Here is a 23,635-nt window from a genome sequence, read left to right as displayed (position 1 = left end):
CCTCACACATGTGGTGCGCTTTGGCAGTGAGAGCAAGCGACGGGTCAGGACCAAATATCCCAAAACAATCGCTTTTCACTGAAGACTTCACTAAGGCATTAGTGGTACTGACGACGTCACTAACGACATCACTAACGACGTCACTTCATTAGGAAGGTACCACAAGCAAGACAGAGAGCAATGTGAGTCCCCTCTGAATGAGTTCATCATGGCGTCATCATGAGCGGGATGGTTAAACGCATTCACCGTCAGACCAGATGGTTTATGTCTGCAAGCCTGGGTCTTCCTCCACACATACACACACACACACACACACACACACACACACACACACACACACACAGCCTGGGTCTTCCTCCACACATACACACACACACACACACACACACAGCCTGGGTCTTCCTCCACACATACATACACACACACACACACACACAGCCTGGGTCTTCCTCCACACATACACACACACACACACACACACACACACAGCCTGGGTCTTGCTCCAGCGGGACCAGTGGGACCAGCAGGCACAGGTCGGGGTGATGCATTGGGCCTGACTGCAGGTTTATGTCAGCTTTACGGGTCTCTGTGCGCTGTACCCCGTGGGCAGCAGACGGAGGAGGGTTTCACCATTACCCACTGGGCAGCAGACGGAGGTGGGTTTCACCATTACCCACTGGGCAGGAGACGGAGGTGGGTTTCACCATTACCCACTGGGCACAGCACAACACAGCACGCCAGAGCTGGGATATTTAGAGACTCTGGTTTGAATCGAAGGGGGGATATTTTCCTCAGCAGGACGAAATGAGCTGTAGCTGTCTCTCACACTACTCACACATGCACACACTCTCATACACATGTGCATGTGTATGCGCACATACTGTGTGTGTGTGTGTGTGTGTGTGTGTGTGTGTGTGTGTGTGTGTGTGTGTGTATGTGTGTGTGTGTGTGTGTATGTGTGTGTGAGACAAGCTTAAACACTTTTCCTGGCAGGGAATGGATCAGTAATTGTAGTAAAAGAGTGACTTTGAATCAGGGCAGAGATTCCAGATACAGACGATCATTCCTTCCTTGTCCTTTTCAAACGACTGCCAGCACCTTTTTCAAAGAGATGAAGCTGATCATAGATAGAGGTGGAATTTGAGCACTAATGAATAATTACATAATAATGATAAAAGTATTGATGCCATCATGGTTTTGTTTTTAATCTGTTTGAGCAGTTTAGGGACTTGGTATTTGATCTGTTGTGGTTGAACTGTAATCCTCTGTGTCTCTGTTGAGCTCATGTTTAGATTGAAGTTAAAGCAACTTCAGTCTTCACACTTGTCCTTGGTGAGGTTTTTCCACTCCGTGGCTGCAGATTTCAACGTCATCTTCCATGACTGTTGGTCACAGTTCCACTGGCCTAAAGTGAAGCATGGGATTGTAACAGCACGAGAATAACAAGCTATGGCTGCCAATACAAGGATTACGTAAATGTATTGTTTTCAGATGTGTGACTTTCAAAGAGAGAGGGGTCCTCAGAGCTGCTCTCGTGCATAGATCATCCTCTGTGAGTGGGACTCATTTTCTATTTCTGTTCTTTCACGCCGTACTCCATTGTTTTTCTCAGATCTTCACTTGACATTGTATATGTCCAAATGATGAGGATTCTTGAATGAATACCAGAGAAATGAAAGGAGGAGACAAACCAGTAGGGGAAAATGAATTGGGAAGACTATAACGCTTAACATAGCGGACCAGTGGCTAGAAGTCCCATTCTACCAATCACATTGTTGGTAAAGGCAGAACTCATGGTCTGCATCAGTTGAACGTTCTTTTTGTCTTGATCTAGATGCTGTGTCATTTGGCACATGTACAGTGAGCAAAACAACCTGAAGAAGAAAGTAGTTTGAAGAATGCAGTATTTTGAAGCCTTATTTGAGCATGTCCTGGTAAGTTTTTAATAATGTTTATGTCTGATTTCAACACAGATTCCTGCTATGTACTCTCAAGGTCAGTGTGAGCATCCCATGTGGAGTTCTATGTCTCTCCCATTCATTTGGACAGGAGTCGGATTTGTCTGCTTGAACTAGTAGCCCGGAGGCATTACCAAGTGGTGAGACTGTTGTCTATATATAGAGAGAAAAGTCATATGGATTTACACACCTTATTGGCCCCTTTAAACTCTGCATACTTGCTGTCGATGGTCTCAATCCAGTTAGACGGGTAATCCTCTTCAGTTTGAGCCTGGACAGCTTGGGGTCCACTCAGCAGTTTGCACCTAAAATGTAAATTGTCACACTGAGTCACATTGAGGTCACAGAATATAACACTTCAGGTTTCAGAGACATTTTGACGGTCAGTCCTTCTAATCCCTGGCACCCTGTAGCTCTCCTCAGAAATCCACAGAAGGGAAGTTACGCTCTGTAAACATGAGGGCAGGATGTGCCACACGGAAATGCCAAGGTGTGCTGCCATGGTGCTTCAGTTCAGGAAGACCAAGAACAGCATGCCAGGAAGAAGCCATTCATGCTCCACTGTCGTTCACAAATGTTTATCTCCCAGGCTGACCTCCAGCACTTGAGCCATTCTGAGCGACGTGCGGGCGAAGTGACTGTGTGTGTTTCAGCTCCATGTTAAACGGGGGCAGCGCTGGCCTCGGGGCGTTTCCGCGGGAACAAAAGGCTCTGCTTTGTGTCTTTCTAAGGAGAGGAACAATCGGCTCTAATGAGAACAGAGGCCGAGGAGGAAACGGCAGCATGACAGGAAGGGCCGAGCAATGCGTCAGCACTCACAGGAAACACCCCCACTCTCTGGCCAGGAGAGATAAGGCTGATCCCCAGACCTTGGCGGGTCAACAAGGGACGACTGATAACTTCTCTGCTCACTGATAAAGAGCCCTGCCAACACACTCTCACCTCCACCCCCCACCCCCACCCCCACCCCCACCCCCACCCCACCCCCACCCTCGCTGTGATCAGACTAAAATCACTTCTCATGACACTAGTGGTCAGTTGGCTGACAAATGGACTTCACGGAACCTGTGGAGTTTGAATTTAGAACAGTCATTTCTTGTCATTCATCAGGCAATGGTGAACGGCCTGACAAATGCCCTTCTCTCATTAGCTGTTGAAAAACAGGCTGTTTGGGCATGTACGTTTACAAGCGTCTGCTTCCCTTGCCAGCTCTGATTATCTTTAAAGCTGCAGAGAGAGGCTCTTTGGCTTCACTGACCTTCCATGTTCTTTCTGTCACAAATTTGGCTAACCGAGCTCTTTGACAAATAATTACTTGCAATTAACAGGAGCTCTTGTCAAGTTGCACCACCCGATGAGTTCAACACAATTTAGTTCCTCATTGTACACCATCCAAATCTTGTTTTTGTAGCTGTTTGCTGTGGAGATAACCCCTTGGTAATGGTCTATTGTTTGCCTGATCCTAAGTGTGAGAGAGAGAGAGAGAGACGGGTGTGTGTGTGTGTGTGTGTGTGTGTGTGTGTGTGTGTGTGTGTGTGTGTGTGTGTGTGTGTGTGTGTGTGTGTGTGTGGGTGTGTGTGTGTGGGTGTGTAGTGTGTGTGTGTGTGTGTGTGTGTGTGTGTGTGTGGTGCCTGTCTATATGAGAGAGGACTCCTGCTGGAGCAGTTCTGATGGGGCTCGATGGTGGAAATGTTCAGCTTTTTTTCCGGAAGGTTCAGTAACAGGCCAAGATTTACATAAGGCCTCTTGGTGAGAGATTGTGGCGTCTGAGACAAAATGAATAATTTTTTCCATCTACACGGTCAATGCAAAGCAGTCTGTCTATTTAAGATCCATAACAGATATGGATGCTGAGATATCTGAGAAAGCTGGACAGCTAATTATTCAAAAATATGAATTATGTTCATGTTCATCCAAAGCTTCAAATGTGATGTATCTCAAAGATGTGTCAGACACAACACCATGCATGTTGTTTTTGAAGCAAATTTTCAAATCCAGACAGTGCTTGCATCAATAGACTAAACTTTAAAACAAAATATGTAAAAACAGAAACAACAACATGAGTTCAAGTTGAGATCAGAGCTTCCGCTCTCATTTCTCATCTAATGAGCCATGGCAGGCGTTTGACCCGGCTGAACTCAGATTGGTCAGATTGACTAGTTGATTCCTTATTTATTTATGAATTCCTCAGTGGAAGTTAAGAGATCAAACGGCCGTCCGTGCGAAATTAAGCATGTCAATTACCCCATTCCTCATGATCATTATTGGAGCCTGACACAGGGTCCAAGGGGGGGGCGCGACATCAACATTATGAGGATTTGAAGTGAGAGAATTCAATTGTATGAAATCTTATCAAGTCGTACGTCATCATCTCTATTCAAATTAGCAACGTTTTAAGACAAACCAAATAGGTGTCACTGGATGAAAAGAGCGGGGAGATGATGGACTCACTCTTGAAGGTCTGGATGCGGGTCGCACGGCTGCCAGAACCAGGTGATGTCTGGTACAGGGACACCGAAGGCGGTGCAGGTGAGATGCTGAGGCTGGCTGTGGGGGATGGGCCGCGGCTCCTTGGTCTTCACGTCCTCCTCAAGAATCACTGGCTTCACTAAATACACACAGACATGGGGGGGGGGGGGTTAATAGTCAGGCTGGCACACCTTTACTGATTGCCACTCAATGTCGATGAGCATGTGTTCCTGTCATCTCGTGAGGTGTTCAGGGTGTCGGCCAACTCAATGTCGATGAGCATGTGTTCCTGCCATCTCGTGAGGTGTTCAGGGTGTCTGCCAACTCAATGTCGATGAGCATGTGTTCCTGTCATCTCGTGAGGTGTTCAGGGTGTCTGCCAACTCAATGTCGATGAGCATGTGTTCCTGTCATCTCGTGAGGTGTTCAGGGTGTCTGCCAACTCCACTCTATTCTATCACCTATACTGTGCGTAGGACTGCTCTAAGGGAGGACTGCTCTAAAGGAGCTTTACAAGTGCAGTTGTCAGTGTTTTGTGATTCGTCTGGATGATACTCCCAGACAGGTGGGCTTGATGAGGTGCAAAGCTCCATCCTTCTGTGGGAGAACACTGCTATCGCCTCATCCTTCTGCACCAAGGAGTCACATCCCCGTCAGGACTGCTTTCACATCTGGCCTCCCTCAATGCCCGTCCTCCCACCCCATCTTCTGTTCTCTCTCTGCCCTCCTCAATGCCCGTCCTCCCACCCCATCTTCTGTTCTCTCTCTGCCCTCCTCTATGCCCTTATATCTGTTATTCTTTCTTCCCATGCTTCCTCTGTATCCAGTTTAGTTCACACACACACACACACACACACACACACACACTCACACACACACATACACACACACACACACACTACACACACACACACACACACACACACACACACACACACACAGACACACACACACACACACACACACACACACACACACTCGCACTCGCACACACACACACACACACACACACACACACACCATACACACACACACACACACACACCATACACACACACCATACACACACACACACACACACACACACACACACACACACCATACACACACACCATACACACACACACACATACACACACACACACACAGACACACACACACACACTCACACACACACATACACACACACACACACACTACACACACACACACACACACACACACACTGTAGGGGGTGTAGGGAAGCTAGCACGGACAACCAGAGCAACTGACTGACTTCAAACACTTGATGAATGATGTTTAAAATAGTTCCCTAATTGCTCCCAGGAATCTTTGAAAAATCTGTTTCCATTGTTTGTAACTCCAAGTTGTGTGTGTGTTTTTTTTTTGTCAGCCCTATAATAATATGTTGTGCGGAACAGGACAGTGAACAACCATAAAGGATTTTTATATGGAATAGAAGGGGAGCCATCTCTCCAGTCTGGCACCAGAGGAGAATTCCTGGAAACTATGCCGGGGTACGAAGAGGAAGAGGAAGATGAACTGGGCTGGTTCTTTTTTTTTCTCCATCTGTTGTTTGTAACAAAACACTGTCCATATCATAACAAGTGTTCTATCTGTCCTCTGGACTTTAGTGTTAAACCACGCTGACACTACAACATACCATTACATCAATGCCAGTCATCTCTGGAGCTCCGTGGCCACCACCACGCTGCTCAAGAGACCATCCCATGCTCTGACTGTGTCATTTAGCCTTTCCAATCACCCATACAACCTCTACAACACTGGATAAGATGCATGCTGTATGGAAAGAGAAGAGGCAGCCTAGAGTGAGCAAAGACGAAGTTGAATGTTTCATGCAGTTTGGCGAGAGAGCAGAGCGCTCCCCCCCCCCCCAAAGCCCTTTCAAAGAGGCCGCTAACCAGCTCCAGATGCAGTGGCTATGTCAGTCTCGCACTAAAAACACAACAACCCCAGAAATTCCTCTCATTCTTCTAGACACACTACCTACAGCCAGGCAGTGCTGAGGGGATACCGTCAAGAATGCTGATTCATCTGCCTGCGCTAGGAAGCACGCGCCAGTCACACTACTGTAGCTACATACCTTCGACCACCAGGCTGTAGCTGAGGTTCTTGGAGAGGCCCACTGCTGTGTTCTTCACCTGGATGACGTAGACCCCTGCGTGCTCCTCCTTCGCCTCTTTGATGATGAGCTTGTGGCCTAACAGTCGATAGCAGGTGGCATTCTTCGGGAGAAGCACATTGTTCTTGTACCTGCACACATTTGACATGGAGCATTAAAGTCAAAGTCAAAGTGTTTATTATCGCATACACCAAATTTCTTCAGCGCAGCGAAATTCTTATGACTTGGCAGCCAACATCTACGCAGTAGACGGCATACAACAGGTAACACAAATAACATATACCAAAATAACATATACCAGAAATAACATATAACATATAACAAGTAACAACAGTTTAAAATACAAGATGGGCAGTTTCCAGGGTGGGGAATATTAAATTAAATAAGATAAAAAATGTGGGTTTATATATATATGTAGCAAGTGTATTTGTATGGGTGTGAAGTACAAGGTGACATTAGACATTGAGTGTTAACAATTTGCACTGAACAAAAATGAATCCTGTTTTCCATGATATGTTCAGAAGCATGGGTAATTGGGTAATACAACTGAGGTAGGTAGGTCCAGGCTTAACTTACCAAGTTACTTCAAATTTATTGGGCAGGCTTTTGACAAAAGGTTCAAAGATGACTTTCTTATTTTCTCGAACTGAAATGGAATGAGGACCCCTGTGTTCCAGCTTCAAGAATGGGTGCTCTGGAGGGAGAGGAAAACAGGTTGAGCAAAAGCTGAAAAAAACCCTAAAGAAAATCAGATGCACAAGCCAGACGGAGAAGCGTCGTGCCGCTCCTTACTGTGGACGATGACCGCTGCGCTGGCGTTCTTCTGGTACTTGATCCTGGCCATGCACGTGTAGTTCCCCATGTCCTGCATGGTGACATTGGGGATGGTGAGGACATTCATCTTTATAAAGTCTTCATGGCGTCTATTATTGCCGGACGTGCGTGTGCCCTGAGGAGAGGAGAGACAGATGAGTGGCCAGAAGAGAGATAATCACTCAGCTATTTCATATTCATGAATTCTGCTCTATGCATCATTTCAAAAAGAAAGCCCCAAAAATCAAATTGCTCTTCACCAATCATACTACATTAGTTTGTACCAAATGAAATGGTCCATTGAATAGAGTCACACATGTTTGCACAGGGATGTGTGTGAATGGTTGGTTTGAGGATCCATCGAAACATGGTTGCTAGAAGAGAGTTGGAGCTGAGTTACTTCTTACATTGGGGTACTCCCACTCAAAAATGATTTTGCCGTTGTGTTCGGTCTCCGCTGTGCAGTTGAGGACCAGCGGCGACCCAACCAGCAGTTCAACATGAGGAGGGCTGACGTTGACGTTCTTCAGTAGATTAGCTGGAGGAAGGAAGAGCACAGAAGTATTAGGTATAGGGGAATCTCAGATACAGGCAATAGTTCTATTCATTGTGTTTGTATTAGGAAGAATGATAGCAACACCTAGCATCACATTGATCAACATTTGCAGAGAATCACACGATAAATAAATCTCTCAAAACAAGTGGGGCAGCTAGACCTTCCTTCAACAATCTCTTCAAATTGCTCTTGAAACTTGCGCAACCTTTTTACATTGGCCACATTTCACAAATTGTGTCAGACTGGTTTAAATAATTTGATTCAAAGATCCAGTTTCAGTCTTTGTGTTTTTAAGAAATAATAACCAAGGCACTTACTTGTTCTTTCAACAAGGTAGTTAGAACTGTATTCTCTGCCATTGACAGTGGTAGAACATTTCAATATAAAATAGTAGTCGTAGGGGGTTTTGTATGGAAGGGTAAAACCCTCCTTGGGATCCCATCGTACTCCCTCTTTGACATCATCTGCCATGGGTGGTGACTAACCAGAAAGAGTGAAAATCATATTGATCATGAAAATCTCCATATCTTATAATGATTAACATATTAACATTATAAGCATGTTTATTTCTGTTCAATACTTTACGTATGCAGCACTTAAAACATGTGTGATGCCTGCATCTTAACACAGAGGAATGGAGTTTCATTAAAACATGTGTGATGCCTGCATCTTAACACAGAGGAATGGAGTTTCTCTTCTTTTTGACTCCATTTCTTGGCTTGTTTGTTCTGGAGCCAAGTGTTATGCCGGAGAGGGAGGGAAGGAAGGAAGGAAGGATGCAGGAAGCGGGAATGCCATAGATCTCCCTCTTGCAGGAAGGTCACACAACTATCTGTGCCATCGGACTAAGACGTGTTTGTCCATAGCAGGCCATCGTCAGAGCCAGCTATACATCAAGTGCATGGCAAAGGGCTCTGTGGCGCTCCTGCTTGTGGCCCATGGGGCATCTTGAGCACCACTGGGTAACATCAGTGAAGGAGGTCTCTGGTCCCCTACACTACAGGACTTATATTTTTTTTACATTTTAGTCATTTAGCAGACGCTTTTATCTAAAGCGTATTACAAGGATGTATACAGATTTTACATTTTTACACTGATGGCACACTGCACATCAGGAGCAATTTGGGGTTCAGTGTCTTGCTCAAGGACGCTTCGACAGGGAATCGAAATAGCAACCTTCAGATTACTAAACGACTTCTCTACCTCCTGTACCACAGGACATTAACAACATAATGTGTTGTTCTGCAGCCAGATGTATTGATTTACAGTATGTGAAATTATGTATTATTCATTAAGAATCTATTAACCTCATTGACCCCCCCCCCCCCCAGAGAGGCATGTTGTTTGTCTCGGATGTTTTTTTTTTTTTTTGTTACCTGCATTTCCTGGACATGAATTGAAAAACAGGGTGTTTTAAATATAGACCCGATGTCTCTATTCTGGGTAGACCTGTGTCTGCGGCCAGCTTCCTTCACAGGAAGTAGACAGACTGACTCCCCTTGCCGCCTGAGCATCCCTGTACTCTCTGCCACCGTCCCCCTGCTTCCCCCTCCGTCCCCCTCCCTCCCCCTCCTGCTTGAGAACTTTGAAGGGTGTGAGAAACACAGAGACGCCCTATGGTCCCAGGCATATTTTCGTCCAGGACATGTTTCACAAGAATCTTCCCACACACCCCATTGATGGCTTAAGAGTCAAATGTCCTGTTTAAGAACATCAACCTCATTCGCCTACCTCTCTCTAGCATTTTACATTTACATTTACATTTAGTCATTTAGCAGACGCTTTTGTCCAAAGCGACGTACAAGGGAGAGAACAGTCAAGCTAAGAGCAATAAAAAGCATGGTGTAACAATAAATACTACTTTACATGAGAATTAGAAAACAACGACCTAGAAAAAAACATCTCATTGAGTTTGACTGTGTTCATATGAGGAGTTAGGGTTGTTAGGCTTTGACTCTCTGAAATCAGTCAGGTCTAAAGAAGTACGGTATCTGGTGGTTCCAGAACTCCAACGATCATAATATAAAAAACTTACAGTCTCCAGGGTGACATTTAAGCCAGGTGATGTTGTTCTGCAGGGTATTAGGATAGACGGGTCATATCGATACGAAGACAGCACCAGTGGATCATCTGAGTAAAGTTCCATGAAAGGTTGAGCGTGATCTGTCAAAAGGATAGAAGACAGAAGAGAATGATGTTTAGTTACATTAAGAGAAAGCAGACTTCAGGGACTTCAGGGTCTAAAGTATTGTTATTCCTCGTGTTTCTTTGAAAGTGTTTTTTTTGAAGAAAAAAAACTTTTGACCAACAGCCAGTCAGTCAGGTCCAGGTTGAGAACAGATTGCCTCTCAGACTCTGCGTTACTATTGAATTGTGCTCAGGCAACAAGCTGCACGGATTCCTGCATTTAGCCCCAAACAAACAGATTTGATGCAACTCCTCTCTTAACAGATCATCTATTGAGTGTGTACTGCTCCAAACATGCCGACTGAACTGGGGATTCATGGCCCAGTCTGGGCCTCCCACCCAGGAGTGAAATCAAATATCCCAGACAAATTGAAATTGGCCTCTTCTCCAAACATCTCCCCCCGTCTACCTCATACAGCGCTAGATAAAGAAACAGACTGCTGATGGAGCTATTAAGTCACCATCGTCCCAAAGTGAAGCCGGACCGACGCTGCACTGACTGGCTGGACTGCGGAGGCCTGCTGTGGGGACTGATGTGGTTAAACAAACACGCCAGTGTGAGCTAAGCACAATGTTTCTCCTGTAAAATGAGCGAAAATTTGTCAAATATTATGGTGTGATGTCAGGAGGGGTGGCTCTGAAAAATAAACATGGCTGATTGTCTCTAATAAACAGAAGACGAGACTGACAGAGGGCCAGGAGATGCTGAGGGCCCATGGCACAGATCTCCCTGGTATCTGGGCCACGTGAAACAACATGTCTAATGTCCTCTCGGCAGATTTCATCATCGGGATATTTATTGATCTGAAGTGGTGTTGATTGAAAGCTAAACATAGAGTGACCCAATCCGTCATGAGCGTATCGCTGAAGAAGGAATGGTGAGAGTCGCGTCTCACGTGGACTGATGTTCTCACAAACTGTGGAGCGGTTGACTCACTGTCTCAAGGCTTCGCTGGTAAGGTGCTGTCATTTGAGGCACTGCAGGCTGACTGGAAAAACAGAAGCCGAAGCAGGAAATAATAGCCAATGACCAGGGCTTCCGATGCAATCACACTCGGCTTCCAGCCTCCAGAAGGAGTCTGGCCCCGTATGAGCGCCTTCCTCTCCCTGGATCCTCATACAGGCACAGACCAGTTCCTTTTGACCAGTTCAACAAGCTCCAGCCCACCACAGACTTGTGCTACTTTTTTAAACTGGCCCTGTGTGCTTTTGGGGATAAAGGGCTTAATGGAGCCTCAGTGAGGTGTGCAGTGGAGCCTCTCATTCATTTCTGTCGCCCCCCCTCTCCTCTCTCTCTCTCTGTCTCTGTCTCTCTCTCTCTCTCTCTCTCTCTCTCTCTCAGTCTGTCTTCTACTGGATCTATTCCAGCTCTGGTATCACATAAAAAGACATGAGAATGCTCCATGAGTGTGTTGCTTGTCTGGCTCCTAACATGCCCCCAAAGAGTCTCTGGGCGTCATTTAACATTTAACATTTAACATTTAACATTTAACATTTAACTGTACTTTTGGTGTCTGCCCATTAAGACTGTTTCCTGTGTGAACCTTTAAACAAAGACCTTGTGTAACACACAGATAGCACAGGGATAAGACAACACCAACAATAGGAAAGAAAACAAGTGCTTATCAGAAGAAAGGTAAACAAGTAGTGATGTAATCAGAGAGAAACAACAACTGAAAAAGACTGAGCCAAGAGCTGGGCTCGCTAAGGTGCTAATGGATTAGCTTTATGTTGCTTAACAGTGTGGAAGGGCCTCTGTCTTACCTTCAACAAACACATAAGTGGATTCCGTGTGTCTGTGGGAGCTACACTTATAATAGCCAGTGTCATTGTAGGTCAGGTTGTGTAGGACCAGCCTCTTGCAGTTCTGTTTCCTGTGGGTGCAGTCCTCCACACGGACTCCCTCAGAAAGTAGGCTTCTGCTGGGAAGACTCCAGTTCAGCACTCTCGGACCCCTGGAGAAGACAATTCAATACAACTGTGGGATGCTTCCTACTTGCAAAGTTCACCATCAAAACGTGCCACTAAAACAGAATGGAGAAAAGGCCTTTGACCATTTTTACTGCAGACATGTTAAAAAGAGAAACAGAAGTGATCATATCTAGTGAACGTCACCACCGTAACGCCTGGCCCCTTCTTCAGCGCCACCCCAGAAACACACAGCACGTCACGTCACGGTCACGCTCAGAGACCACAGCACAGTCACACACAGCACAGTCACGCTCAGAGACCACAGCACAGTCACACACAGCACAGTCACACTCAGAGACCACAGCACAGTCACACTCAGAAACACACAGCACAGTCACACACAGCACAGTCACACTCAGAGACCACAGCACAGTCACACTCAGAAACACACAGCACAGTCACACACAGAGACCACAGCACAGTCACACTCAGAGACCACAGCACAGTCACACACAGCACAGTCACACACAGCACAGTCACACTCAGAGACCACAGCACAGTCACACTCAGAGACCACGTCACAGTCACGCTCAGAGACCACAGCACAGTCACACACAGCACAGTCACACACAGCACAGTCACACTCAGAGACCACAGCACAGTCACACTCAGAGACCACAGCACAGTCACACACAGCACAGTCACACACAGCACAGTCACACTCAGAGACCACAGCACAGTCACACACAGCACAGTCACACACAGCACAGTCACACTCAGAGACCACAGCACAGTCACACTCAGAGACCACAGCACAGTCACACTCAGAAACACACAGCACAGTCACACACAGCACAGTCACAGCACAGTCACACTCAGAAACACACAGCACAGTCACACTCAGAGACCACAGCACAGTCACAGCACAGTCACACTCAGAAACACACAGCACAGTCACACTCAGAGACCACAGCACAGTCACACACAGCACAGTCACACTCAGAGACCACAGCACAGTCACACTCAGAGACCACAGCACAGTCACACACAGCACAGTCACACTCAGAGACCACAGCACAATCACACTCAGAGACCACAGCACAGTCACACACAGCACAGTCACACTCAGAGACCACAGCACAGTCAGGAGTTTTAGACGGGACCGTTACGGTAAGATTGAAAGGCAGTTGCTGTTTTATTTTGTGTTTTATTTGTGACAAATGCCAGTAAGATATTTGGTAATGTCACTGGATCCAAACTAACAGAGGTCTGACTGCTGATTTGGCAAACCACGGGCAAAATCACTTCCCAAAAAATTCTTGGGGGAACATGAAGTACCAAGAATGAGAGCAAAAGTGTCACCCGGGAACCCATAAAGGACCTAGCACTTATTCTCACTGTTGTGCAGTCACTGGTTGTCATGGTTCTCTGAACTCACAACTGTGCAGTCGTGTTCCCTCATCTGAGCGGGAAATATGACGATGATGATCAGACTTGTGGTTATGGTTCTTTGCAAGCGTATTGTTGAAGTGTCACATAAATTATTCTTATGGCAGGCAGTGCTGGCGAAACCACCCACCCACTGAACCACGCCATCCTTGCAACGTTCTAGCATTCTGTTTATTTAGAAGTGTTTGAAGGCAGCTTTGTTAATCTAGTGACATCTGATAACTGCGGCTTTCACGTGGGAAAGAAGGCCCGTCTGGGGTGATGTGTTCGCATAACACACACACACACACACACACACACACACACACACTCACACTCACACACACACACACACACACACACACACACACACACACACTCACACTCACACACACACACACACACACACACACACACTCACACTCACACACACACACACACACACACACACACACACACACACTCACACTCACACTCACACACACACACACACACACACACACACTCACACTCACACACACACACACACACACACACACACACACACACACTCACACACACACACACACACACACACACACACACACACACACACACATATTTCCAAACAACGGCTGCTTTCGGGGTCCCGTGAAAGCGATCCCAGAGGAACTTCAAACATGTCTCGCATACCGACATCTCGGCCCCTCGGCCCAACGGGTCACGCAACCTCAAACTCTCGTCACGGGCCAGGAACGGAGACGGCGCATCAGCGCAGTGTTTAGCGCATGGCCTTGTAGGGAAGCGTCGCCGCATTAGATAAAGTCCACTGGGGTTAGCATTCCTGGCGTGGCTGAAGAATGATGCAAGGCTGGCTCTCTCGATACTTGACGAATGTGTATGTTTTTTCCGCCGGTGGTCCACCCTCTCCTCACCTTCAGTAATTGGAACGGGCTGATAAAGTGGGGGACCACACTGAATCTGGGGGTTGGCTGGGGCTGTCACTGAGTCTTTGTGGGCTAATGAGCGTATGGCTGTCGGGAGACCCATCTCTCTGCATGAGAAACAGGCCGGTCCCTATCGCAGCATAGCAGCATCCCAGGCCTGTTGTTATTGTAAGGGCCCAGAGAAGTGGGGGGAGCAGAGAGTCATTACTGGTCTCTGATAGCATATAGCGCCTCTCTCTCCAACCTGCCACAGGGATGAGCCTCCAGTGCAGCAGCATCTCTCGGGAGAGAACATGTAGTTTGCTTGGGAGAGCAGCCAGTCACAGCAATGATTCACCAGGGCAATAAATCTGTGATGAAGAGTCTTCCGTGAGAACCGAAGTGGGAGATGTTGGTGATAATTGCGATGATATGAAATACCACAAAAGGTTGGTGTGTGTGTACATTAAAGTGTGTATGTGTTTATAGTGAGTACATTTGTGAGTATGCCACTGTGAGTCTGCCTGATTGCCTGAATGTGTGTATGATGCTCCACACGTCTGGGTGTGCAGAGGTGCCAGTGTGTGTGTGTGTGTGTGTGTGTGTTTGTGTGTGTGTGTGTGTGTGTGTGTGTGTGTGTGTGTGTGTGCAGAGGTGCCTGTCTCCTACCTGCAGGTGAGCGTGAGGGACCCTCCTGCGTGATGCACATGTGGATTGTGTCCCGGCAGCAGCTGGAGCTCTCTCGCTGCTTCCACCAGCCCTGTGGAGAAGAATGGAGCTGGCATTCAGACATGGGCACAGACACACACACACACACACACACACACACACACACACACACACACACACACACACACACACACACACACACACACACACACACACACACACACACACACACACACACACACACACACACACACACACACACACCCTCATACCATTCCCCACCAGTACACATGCCACCGGCTCTCAGCACGGCGGCCATTCAACACAGCACTTGGTCTGCTGGGTTTAGCAGCTCCTTCCATCTGCTGTGTGAAGTGCACACTTGCCTGTTCCCACACTGCCATTCACTAAAAGCACTTGGCAGGAACCTTCTAGCAGTAAAGCTGGACTTAAATCCAGGAGATGATGCAATGATGAAAACTCCCCACAACACTGACAGACAGAGATCTCAGAAACCTTAAGCCACCATTAGGAGTCCAAAAGCCCTCTGCTTATTTGTGTTGCTCAACGGCACCTGTGAAGCAGCACCCAGCCGCACCTCCACCCCCCCCCTGAGGGTCCATTCACTGCTCATTCCGCTATGGTGCTGGTTCTGTCTGGTCTCATTCGGGAATGTTATGCAAGCGCCTTTCCGGTCCCATGTGGTGAGGTGTGATCCAGCTCAGTCCAGCTCACTGGTGGCAGGAATGTGTGTGTTTGCGTGTGTGTGTGTGTGTGTGTGTGTGCGTGTCTCTGTCAGTGTGTGTGTGTGTGTGTGTGTGTGTGTGTGTGTGTGTGTGTGTGCGTGTCTCTGTCTGTGTGTGTGTGTGTGTGTGTGTGTGTGTGTGTGTGTGTGTGTGCGTGTCTCTGTCTGTGTGTGTGTGTGTGTGTGTGTGTGTGTGTGTGTTCGTGTGCGTGTGTGTGTGTGTGTGTGCGTCTCTTCGTGTGTGCGTGTGCGTGCGTGTGTGCGTGCGTGCGTGTGTGTGTGTGTGTGTGTGTGTAAGGAGGCCAGGGGTGCAGCTGTGCCCCTGCCCCAGAGAGGTCACCTCTGTCTACACATGTGTGGTCAAAACCGGGGAGAACCGGGCAGACCCAGATGAGCCCCCCAACATGTCCTCCAGCACTTCCTCCAGATCAATCAGTCAATGGAAGCTCTTCAGGTCACTTTATATAACCCTCCACTCTTTGTTTTTGCCAATCCTCATTTTGATTCACCATTGACCTTGCCGGACCTGCTGATCCGCTATTAATACTGGGCTGTGGCAGGGACTGATGAAACATTGTTGTGTTGGGTTGTGTGTTGGACAGCTGTTCCAGCTGTTGAAAGGGACAACCAGTGGCACTCGTCAAAGGAAGCACCGTTACTCCCCCCCCCCCCCCCCCATCCAGGCAGCGTGACAGTCGTCTCATAAGTGATTTCCTTCTTTTGAGCGGGGTCCCATGTCACCCTGTGTAGCTGCTCATTCTGTGTGTGTGTGGGCTGCTTGTTGTGTTGCCAGGCAAATGAGTTTATTCCACTTTGGCTATTTTCAAGTGGAGGGTCTACAGGGAATCTTACCAAAGAGGAAGACAATGAGATTACACATAGTTCACTTCCACACACACACACACACACACACACACACACACACACACACACACACACACATAGTTCACTTCCATTCTGGCTACACCCCACACCCACTATACAACTGAAATACACAGTCACTGTCTCACACAATTCTCTCTCTCCCTCCCTCTCTCCTCACTCTTTACTTTCTATCTCTCTGTACATATCTATCTTACCTACTCTCCCTTTCACACACACACACACACACACACACACACACACACACACACACACACACACACACAACGGAGATATAGTATTGTTAAGAGTATCATAGAGCCACAGCTGTACTGTGAGAATGAATCATGCCAACACTTGCACTTCACAATCCACTTCCTCCCTGCACATTGGGGCACCATTGTCACGGTACAAGGTTGGAACAGGGGAACAGATGCTGCTGAAGCTTGGCATGGTAGACTGTATGCAGCCCTGTACAGACTGTTGCGTTGTTCTAGATTTGTACAAATTCTCAGCACAGAATCACCTTTAGACGCTTTCAAATGATGACATTTCAGTAAAAACATTAATCACCTTACATGACGTCGATGTTTTATGAAACACAAGTCAGTTTGTGGTTAAGTAATTTCACTGCAGGGATAAAAACCATTGCAGCCATTTTAATTAGACCTGACGCCTGGAATAATACCTGCCCCTACCATACTGTAGCAGATATGTTTTTTTCTCTCTTTTTCCCTCACTTTGTTTCTCCCTCATTGTCACGCAGTGTTACCCAGCTCCACGCACACGGGGCGACGGGAACATCCTCGGAGATGCAGCGCTCTCTCCCCCCTGCCCTCACAGCTGGCCCTCCCCCAGCAGCCTTCTCTCTCATAAACACCCCCAGTCTCTGTCTCTCTGACCCCCACATGCCCACCCCTGGCCCCCGGCCCCCCCGGCCCCCGGCCCCCAGCACCCTACCCACTGCTGACCTGAGCCAGTCGCTGGCCTCCTCCTTGAACAGCTGCGCGCAGCAATGTTCCCGCTGAACGTCTGAGAAATGCCAGAAATGTGCTGTTCCCGAGAGGCTCCGAGAGGAACCTGCTTCTCATTAAGGGCTCTTCAAACAAAAGGACAAGCGTGGAGGAGCACGCTGCCCTGCCCTGCCCTGGCCTGCCCTGCGTGGGTTGCCATATTTAGCCTGAACTAGCGCCAAAACCCTTCTAGCCAGAGCTCCAGTAGAGAGTTACATGGTGCGCGAAACGAGTCACTTTGTAGGGTGCGTAAGGCTTGAGACATGGCCGGGAAAACGGACCTCACAGCCATAGTCACCCACACGCAGTTCTTGGCCTCACGAGCTCATCTGCTTCCCTCTAAAACAACCCTGTTTGGATACAACTTACATTTGTTTGTGGCAAAAGAAAGACAAATGGGAATGTTTAGTCTGATCGGTTGTGTCATCATTACACTCCTCGGGTTTGTACAGCGGGAACCTTTGCTAAAACAGACCTCGGTCTGGTCTCTTTAAGGCTTGATGTAAGCATGCCATTCATTTGAGTGTGTTCACCAAGAACATTGGGGGATTTTTATAATAGGAACTATAAATAGGCATCTCTGCCTCATGCACAACACTTGAGTAATCAGGCAACTATCTTGCGCTTTCTGTGGTTTCACGAGCCCCCTGGGCCCGACACAAACGTGCTGAGGTCAGGAGATGTACTGGGCTGGGGAGAGGAGGGCTGGGGAGGGGAGGGGAGGGGAGGGGAGACTCCGACGCCCTGTGCCGTACTACAGCCCCACAGGCTGGAGTTGTGCAACCTCCCACCACAACATGGTGTAGAGCGCAGTGGATTACTGCTGTATGTCTCAGAATCGGAGGAAATCCCCACTCGCAACCCCCCGCCAGTGCCCAAGCATAATGCTCGGAATTCCCTCATCTGGTGACAGTGGTGTCCAGCCCTGCCTGTGCTTCCTGAAAGACAGGTACGCAGTGCTGTACCAGTAAGGCCGTCTCTGGGGGGAGGGGGGAGGGGGGAGGGGAGAGGGGGAAAGTGACACATCACATCGGACTTATTCATGCAACCTTGTAGCTCAGTATCCACCGGGATGCTGTGACTCAACGATTCAAAGAACAAAAGGCTTGACAGAGCATTTTTCATTTGGTTTATTTAAAGGGACAGGACTAAAGAATGGCAACGATGAGTAAAACAGTGGAGTTTCCCCACCCCTACCCCCTAGCCCTGATGGAGCCCTGACCTGACGTGTCTTACTACAATGTGTAAGCTTACTTGCATTGTGATCAATGTGAGCTATACATTATATATAATACATTATTATATACATCTCTTCTCTTCATTCTGCACCTGAATATATCATTTGACATTCACTGTTGGTGGCCTACAGGAGCAGCCATTGATTCATTTGTTGTTATCTCCCCCTGCTCTGTTTCCAGGTTCGGGACGCTTTCATGCATCACTCTGTCCACATGTGCTGTCTTCAGACCTATAGGGCTGGGCAGGCCACACAACAAGTTCACATGTGCTGTCTTCAGACGTATAGGACTGGGCAGGCCACACAACAAGTCCACATGTGCTGTCTTCAGACCTGTAGGACTGGGCAGGCCAGACAACAAGTCCACATGGAGCATCAGGAGCCACGTGGCAGATTTATAACCAAGAGTTTGAAACTTTAACAAAGAGTGGAGACCACCTGCCAAAATGAGGGCTGCTACCGCGGGTGCAACTGTGCCTGATGCTTTCTCAAGCGCTGGAATACACTCTTGTTCCAGTGTCCTCTAGAAAGCTTTGTCTTTGCCAACAGCAAGGTTAAGACAACAGTTGGGGGGAATTAACATTTTATTAGTCCGCAGGCTGATTTTTGGAAAATGACAGAAAACGTTCCCCCCTTAGCCCCCAACAAAACATGATATAAAGTAACATCTGGTCAAAATGGGGGGGCCAAGATGGCCCCGCCTCACTGCTTATATAATCGAAGGATAAAAGAATGTGGAGAATGTGTGAAATAATGGGAACATCCTCCAGCAGAGAAGAAGCCTATAAGCCGGGACAATATGCAAGAAAGCCCAGGGGCTCAAGGGCCCCATTGAACTCATACGTATGGGGAGATACACCTTGAAATTTCAATATCACACGGGATCAAGAACCACTCATGTCAGGCTTATAACCAGACACACATCTAAAGGAAGAGGGAATAGTCATCATCCCTGGCAAAACAACAGTAATAAAACAGCAAATAAATGTTGTGTCCAATGTCCCAGCATCTTCTAGTGGGACCCCTCAATCCAAGGAGTTGTCAGACACACACAGAGGCAAGACAGATGAGTGACCTGCCAACGTCAACAGTCTCGGCCATATTTCACCGAAGGAAAACACAGCGGCGGTGCTGGCAGGGCCTCACCATGACGGCGAAGCCCCAGGGCTCGCATGCAGTCGGCACGTCCAACCCGCCACACCACTGAGGGATGGGCTCCCCCCTGCACTTGGCTGACCTCTCCCTGCCGTACGCCTCCTAGCCCCGGCCAGTTCCTTAAAGTCAGCATGGTTTAAGCCGTCAGCCCCACAAGGGAGCTCCAAACACAGCTCACAGGTCCACGGAGCAAAAGTACAACACCGCTGTTGTGCCTTGAGAGAAAATCGTAACGAAATCCAAGGACGAGGTGAAGGTGAAGTCAGCCGTACGCGTATTTACAGTGTGGCAGAGTAATACAATACGGAGTCTACTCAAAGTGGACGGAGGTGGAGGAGAACCCTGACACTCTGAAACAGCTCAGGAAACAAATGATCCGTATGTTTTTATAACATAAAGGCTACATTATATTCAAAGAGTTCACCGTACGTCACTATAAATGCTTATTCATTGAAATAGTCATGAAACATGGATCCTTTATGCATTCATGATGTGTCCATATGTTTCTGCTCTTACTGTTTTTGTGATTCATATGTTCAGAGATACCACTTCAAACCGACAAACGGACTCCTTCCCAGTTAAATGCAATTGTTCCCCATTGTTCGAACTTCAGTTCCTATCTTCATACATTCATTTATCCAACCCGTCAACAACCTAGTGGGATGTTCTCTTTGTCATACGCAACAGTATGAGTAAGAAGATAAACTGTTTGAATGTGGCGGGTTGCTCTATGACCTGTGAGTCACTGCATCAAACCCAAATACCTGAAACATCATGTCTATACCTAACAAATAACTCCTCCTTTGACTTCTGTCCCGGAGTGAAATTAATATACATCAGTTAATACATAAAGTTGGCAGCAAAACAGGCACTTTTGTTATTGCTGTAGTCCCTGGCTTTACTGGATGCAAACCCGTCTGGAAGACCTGCCCGACTAATCATTATGAAGTCTGTGTCATTCTGCTTCAACTAAGCGTTGAAACCTTACGATACGGCTACAAGTGTTCATTGGCAGAGGTAGAGTTATCTTTCACGAGGGCTGCGTCGACCTGCCAGTGGAAATAAGCCACAGAAGCCCAGGCCATAAATGTAAAGATGCTGGATCACGCTGCAGTTTCTCTAAGTGCATCGGCACTAACCCTCACTTTACAACACTATATTTTTGACTACAGCAGTTCAAAACACAACACACACAAAGCAGGCTGTCCACCGAATACACTAAACTCTCATGAACCAGTATCAAGACCCTAAGACCTAAGGCCTTTCCGAAGGACTCTTGGTGATGGTTAAGGCACAGAGCTGTTATTATCTCTTTTCAACAAGAGATAACCTACGGGCCACTTGTGCCAGCCACCAGACCTTGCAACCTGTTTTTAATCCCACCACGTGTCAATCATTTTGAAGAGTATGCAATGCAAGTTCAGAATGGGTAAACTCTCTGCCCGGCAGTCAAGACCCTTCCCCGCTGCTTTATAAGGCTCCTCATTAGATGGCTAATGGCTCTACCATACTACTAAACAATGGCCTCCTTTCCCCTTGGCCATTGTCTTGAGGTGGGGACTGTTGGCTGACACACATTTCAAGTTGACTGTGGGGCCAAGAAGCCCGGGGAAGGAATCTTTACACAGGTAGCGTGTCCCGTTCCTGTGACCTCTACCGGCCAGAACAATCCCAGGGTGCCTCCTGCCCCTCCATCCACTTCCTCCTACTGTCTTTCCCACGCTCTGCTCTGCTCTGCTCTGCCCCAGGACACTGAAGGAAATCTACTTGGAAACACTGGAGACAAAGCTTGAAGACTGGACAGGCCATCGTGTGTGTGTGTGTGTGTGTGTGTGTGTGTGTGTGTGTGTGTGTGCGGGGGGGGGGGGGGGGTAGTGTTTCCTCTGTTTGGATCTGACTGGGGCTGGTGTTTATTTGGCCAAGGAGAGGAAGACATATATCTGTAGTGTGCACAAGGCACAGCACAATGCCGAGACACATCCACCTTCTCTACACCATCTTGTTTTGCACAGAGACATCCAGCTGATTGTGTGGCTGAGGGACAACAAGCATTCTCCCCTCATGATGTAGAAAGACCAGTCACAGCAGAGACGTTAGTGATAACAGCTGTATTATAAATATTTTCCACTTGGGGTGAAAACATTTTCCAATTATCAGATTTAAATAAAGTTCCCACAATAAGCAAATGTGTCAATTTCAATACTGTCTTGGGTCTGATAATAATCAAATTGTGTCTCCAGTTGCAAAGCATCAAGAACGAACCATGATGTTAAAGAATTCATGTATATTAAATAATTTAAGAGCACATTTAAAGTATTTACTAACATGTCATGCTACCACATTAGTTGAATTTCCCCTTAAGTCCGAACTGCAAGGTGCCTATAAAGCACTGTAGACTATCGCGAACAGAATTGTTCCGCCAATTTCAGGTATGTTCCTTTCAGCTATAAATCAAGTAATTGCAAAAGAATGTTGCCTTTACGTATACAGTATCTCAATACCAGAACAGTCCACCAGTAGACCCTATTATTCAGTTATAATAGACCATCACAATCCCCATGCAGTTTGCATCACCATCTCACTGCACACATACATATTGATGAAGTGGATAAAGAGAGGCAGATTAATAATACTGTTGCTTAATTAAATGAAAAAATAAACGTAAACATATCCACAGTTATCCAAATACCCTCCGTGATAAAACAACCCTCAGACAAGCTCATCATCACGAGCCATACAGGTATGCCTGAATTCGCTAGGTGGCCGTATTCAAAAAGACCAAACATATCACATAGCCTACCAAACGCACCCAACATAAAATCAATTAACGTGTAAGGGACTTTTGCCATGCGTTATACCACCAACAATTGCACATTTGACACTTACCGCTAAGGGAAATTAAACAGGGAAGAAGGACGAATGACAGTTTGGCGCAGCCGATGGGGGTCATTCTGACGGCTCCGAGAGTTTCTGCGATAAATTCCAAAGTGCAGCCAAACAAAGCCAGTCGTTCAGTAAAGATAGTGGTAATCTATATTCCACTGTCTCTTATAAGTTCCTTCTTTGCTGAGTAGACAAAACGTTGATTGTTTTCTTCCTTTTAAATGAAAGTAACCGTGCTCCCCGAACTCAGTAAATGCCCGTGCATCCCATGACGTGTGGAAGAGTCCCTTCTAAAAAATCTGAGCGTTCCCTGGATTCGGCGAATTCTCCAATAACGACACCGGAATGAAGCCGGTCCCCCAGGCAGGTGCTGCCTCCCTCCCCGGGACTGGGCGAGTGGAATTTTAACAAGAGTTTCTCCAACTGCCCTGGATTACAACGTTTTGTTGTTTTTGTTGTTGTAAACTCAAAAGTGTGAAAATTCCTTCATGTCAAAACCTGTTGCTTATGTGAAATCTCTCATTCAGTGCTTACTCACACAGTATATTACTGCCACAGGAAATTCTGAGCCTCTTCGGCTGTCTCCTTTGTGCGCGCTCTTGGCAACTGTTCCCCTTTATAGTGGAAAGGGAAGGACGCGACGTCACTCGCAAGGCCCTTGCACAGTGACAATAGGCTACTACACAGAACTGAACTAGATGT

General features: G+C 47.2%; 1 protein-coding gene across 1 annotated transcript in view; it reads right to left on the bottom strand.

Moving 5' to 3' along the window:
* kdrl (kinase insert domain receptor like) overlaps positions 1-23,518 on the bottom strand; it is a 50,873-nt gene extending 27,355 nt beyond the window's left edge. The window contains exons 1-11 of the mRNA XM_031587024.2: positions 22,937-23,518; positions 15,040-15,130; positions 11,891-12,081; positions 9,975-10,102; positions 8,257-8,419; positions 7,791-7,921; positions 7,363-7,519; positions 7,147-7,264; positions 6,532-6,701; positions 4,410-4,566; positions 2,149-2,263 (exon numbers count right to left, since the gene is read on the bottom strand). Of these exons, the coding sequence (XP_031442884.1) occupies positions 2,149-2,263; positions 4,410-4,566; positions 6,532-6,701; positions 7,147-7,264; positions 7,363-7,519; positions 7,791-7,921; positions 8,257-8,419; positions 9,975-10,102; positions 11,891-12,081; positions 15,040-15,130; positions 22,937-23,000 (1,485 nt within the window). The 5' untranslated portion in view covers positions 23,001-23,518. The remainder of the gene's footprint in view (positions 1-2,148; positions 2,264-4,409; positions 4,567-6,531; positions 6,702-7,146; positions 7,265-7,362; positions 7,520-7,790; positions 7,922-8,256; positions 8,420-9,974; positions 10,103-11,890; positions 12,082-15,039; positions 15,131-22,936) is intronic.
* Positions 23,519-23,635: the final 117 nt, after the last annotated feature.

The sequence above is a fragment of the Clupea harengus genome, chromosome 20 (genome assembly GCF_900700415.2).
Source record: "Clupea harengus chromosome 20, Ch_v2.0.2, whole genome shotgun sequence".
NCBI lineage: Eukaryota > Metazoa > Chordata > Actinopteri > Clupeiformes > Clupeidae > Clupea > Clupea harengus.
This window is presented reverse-complemented; position numbering and strand designations above follow the sequence as displayed.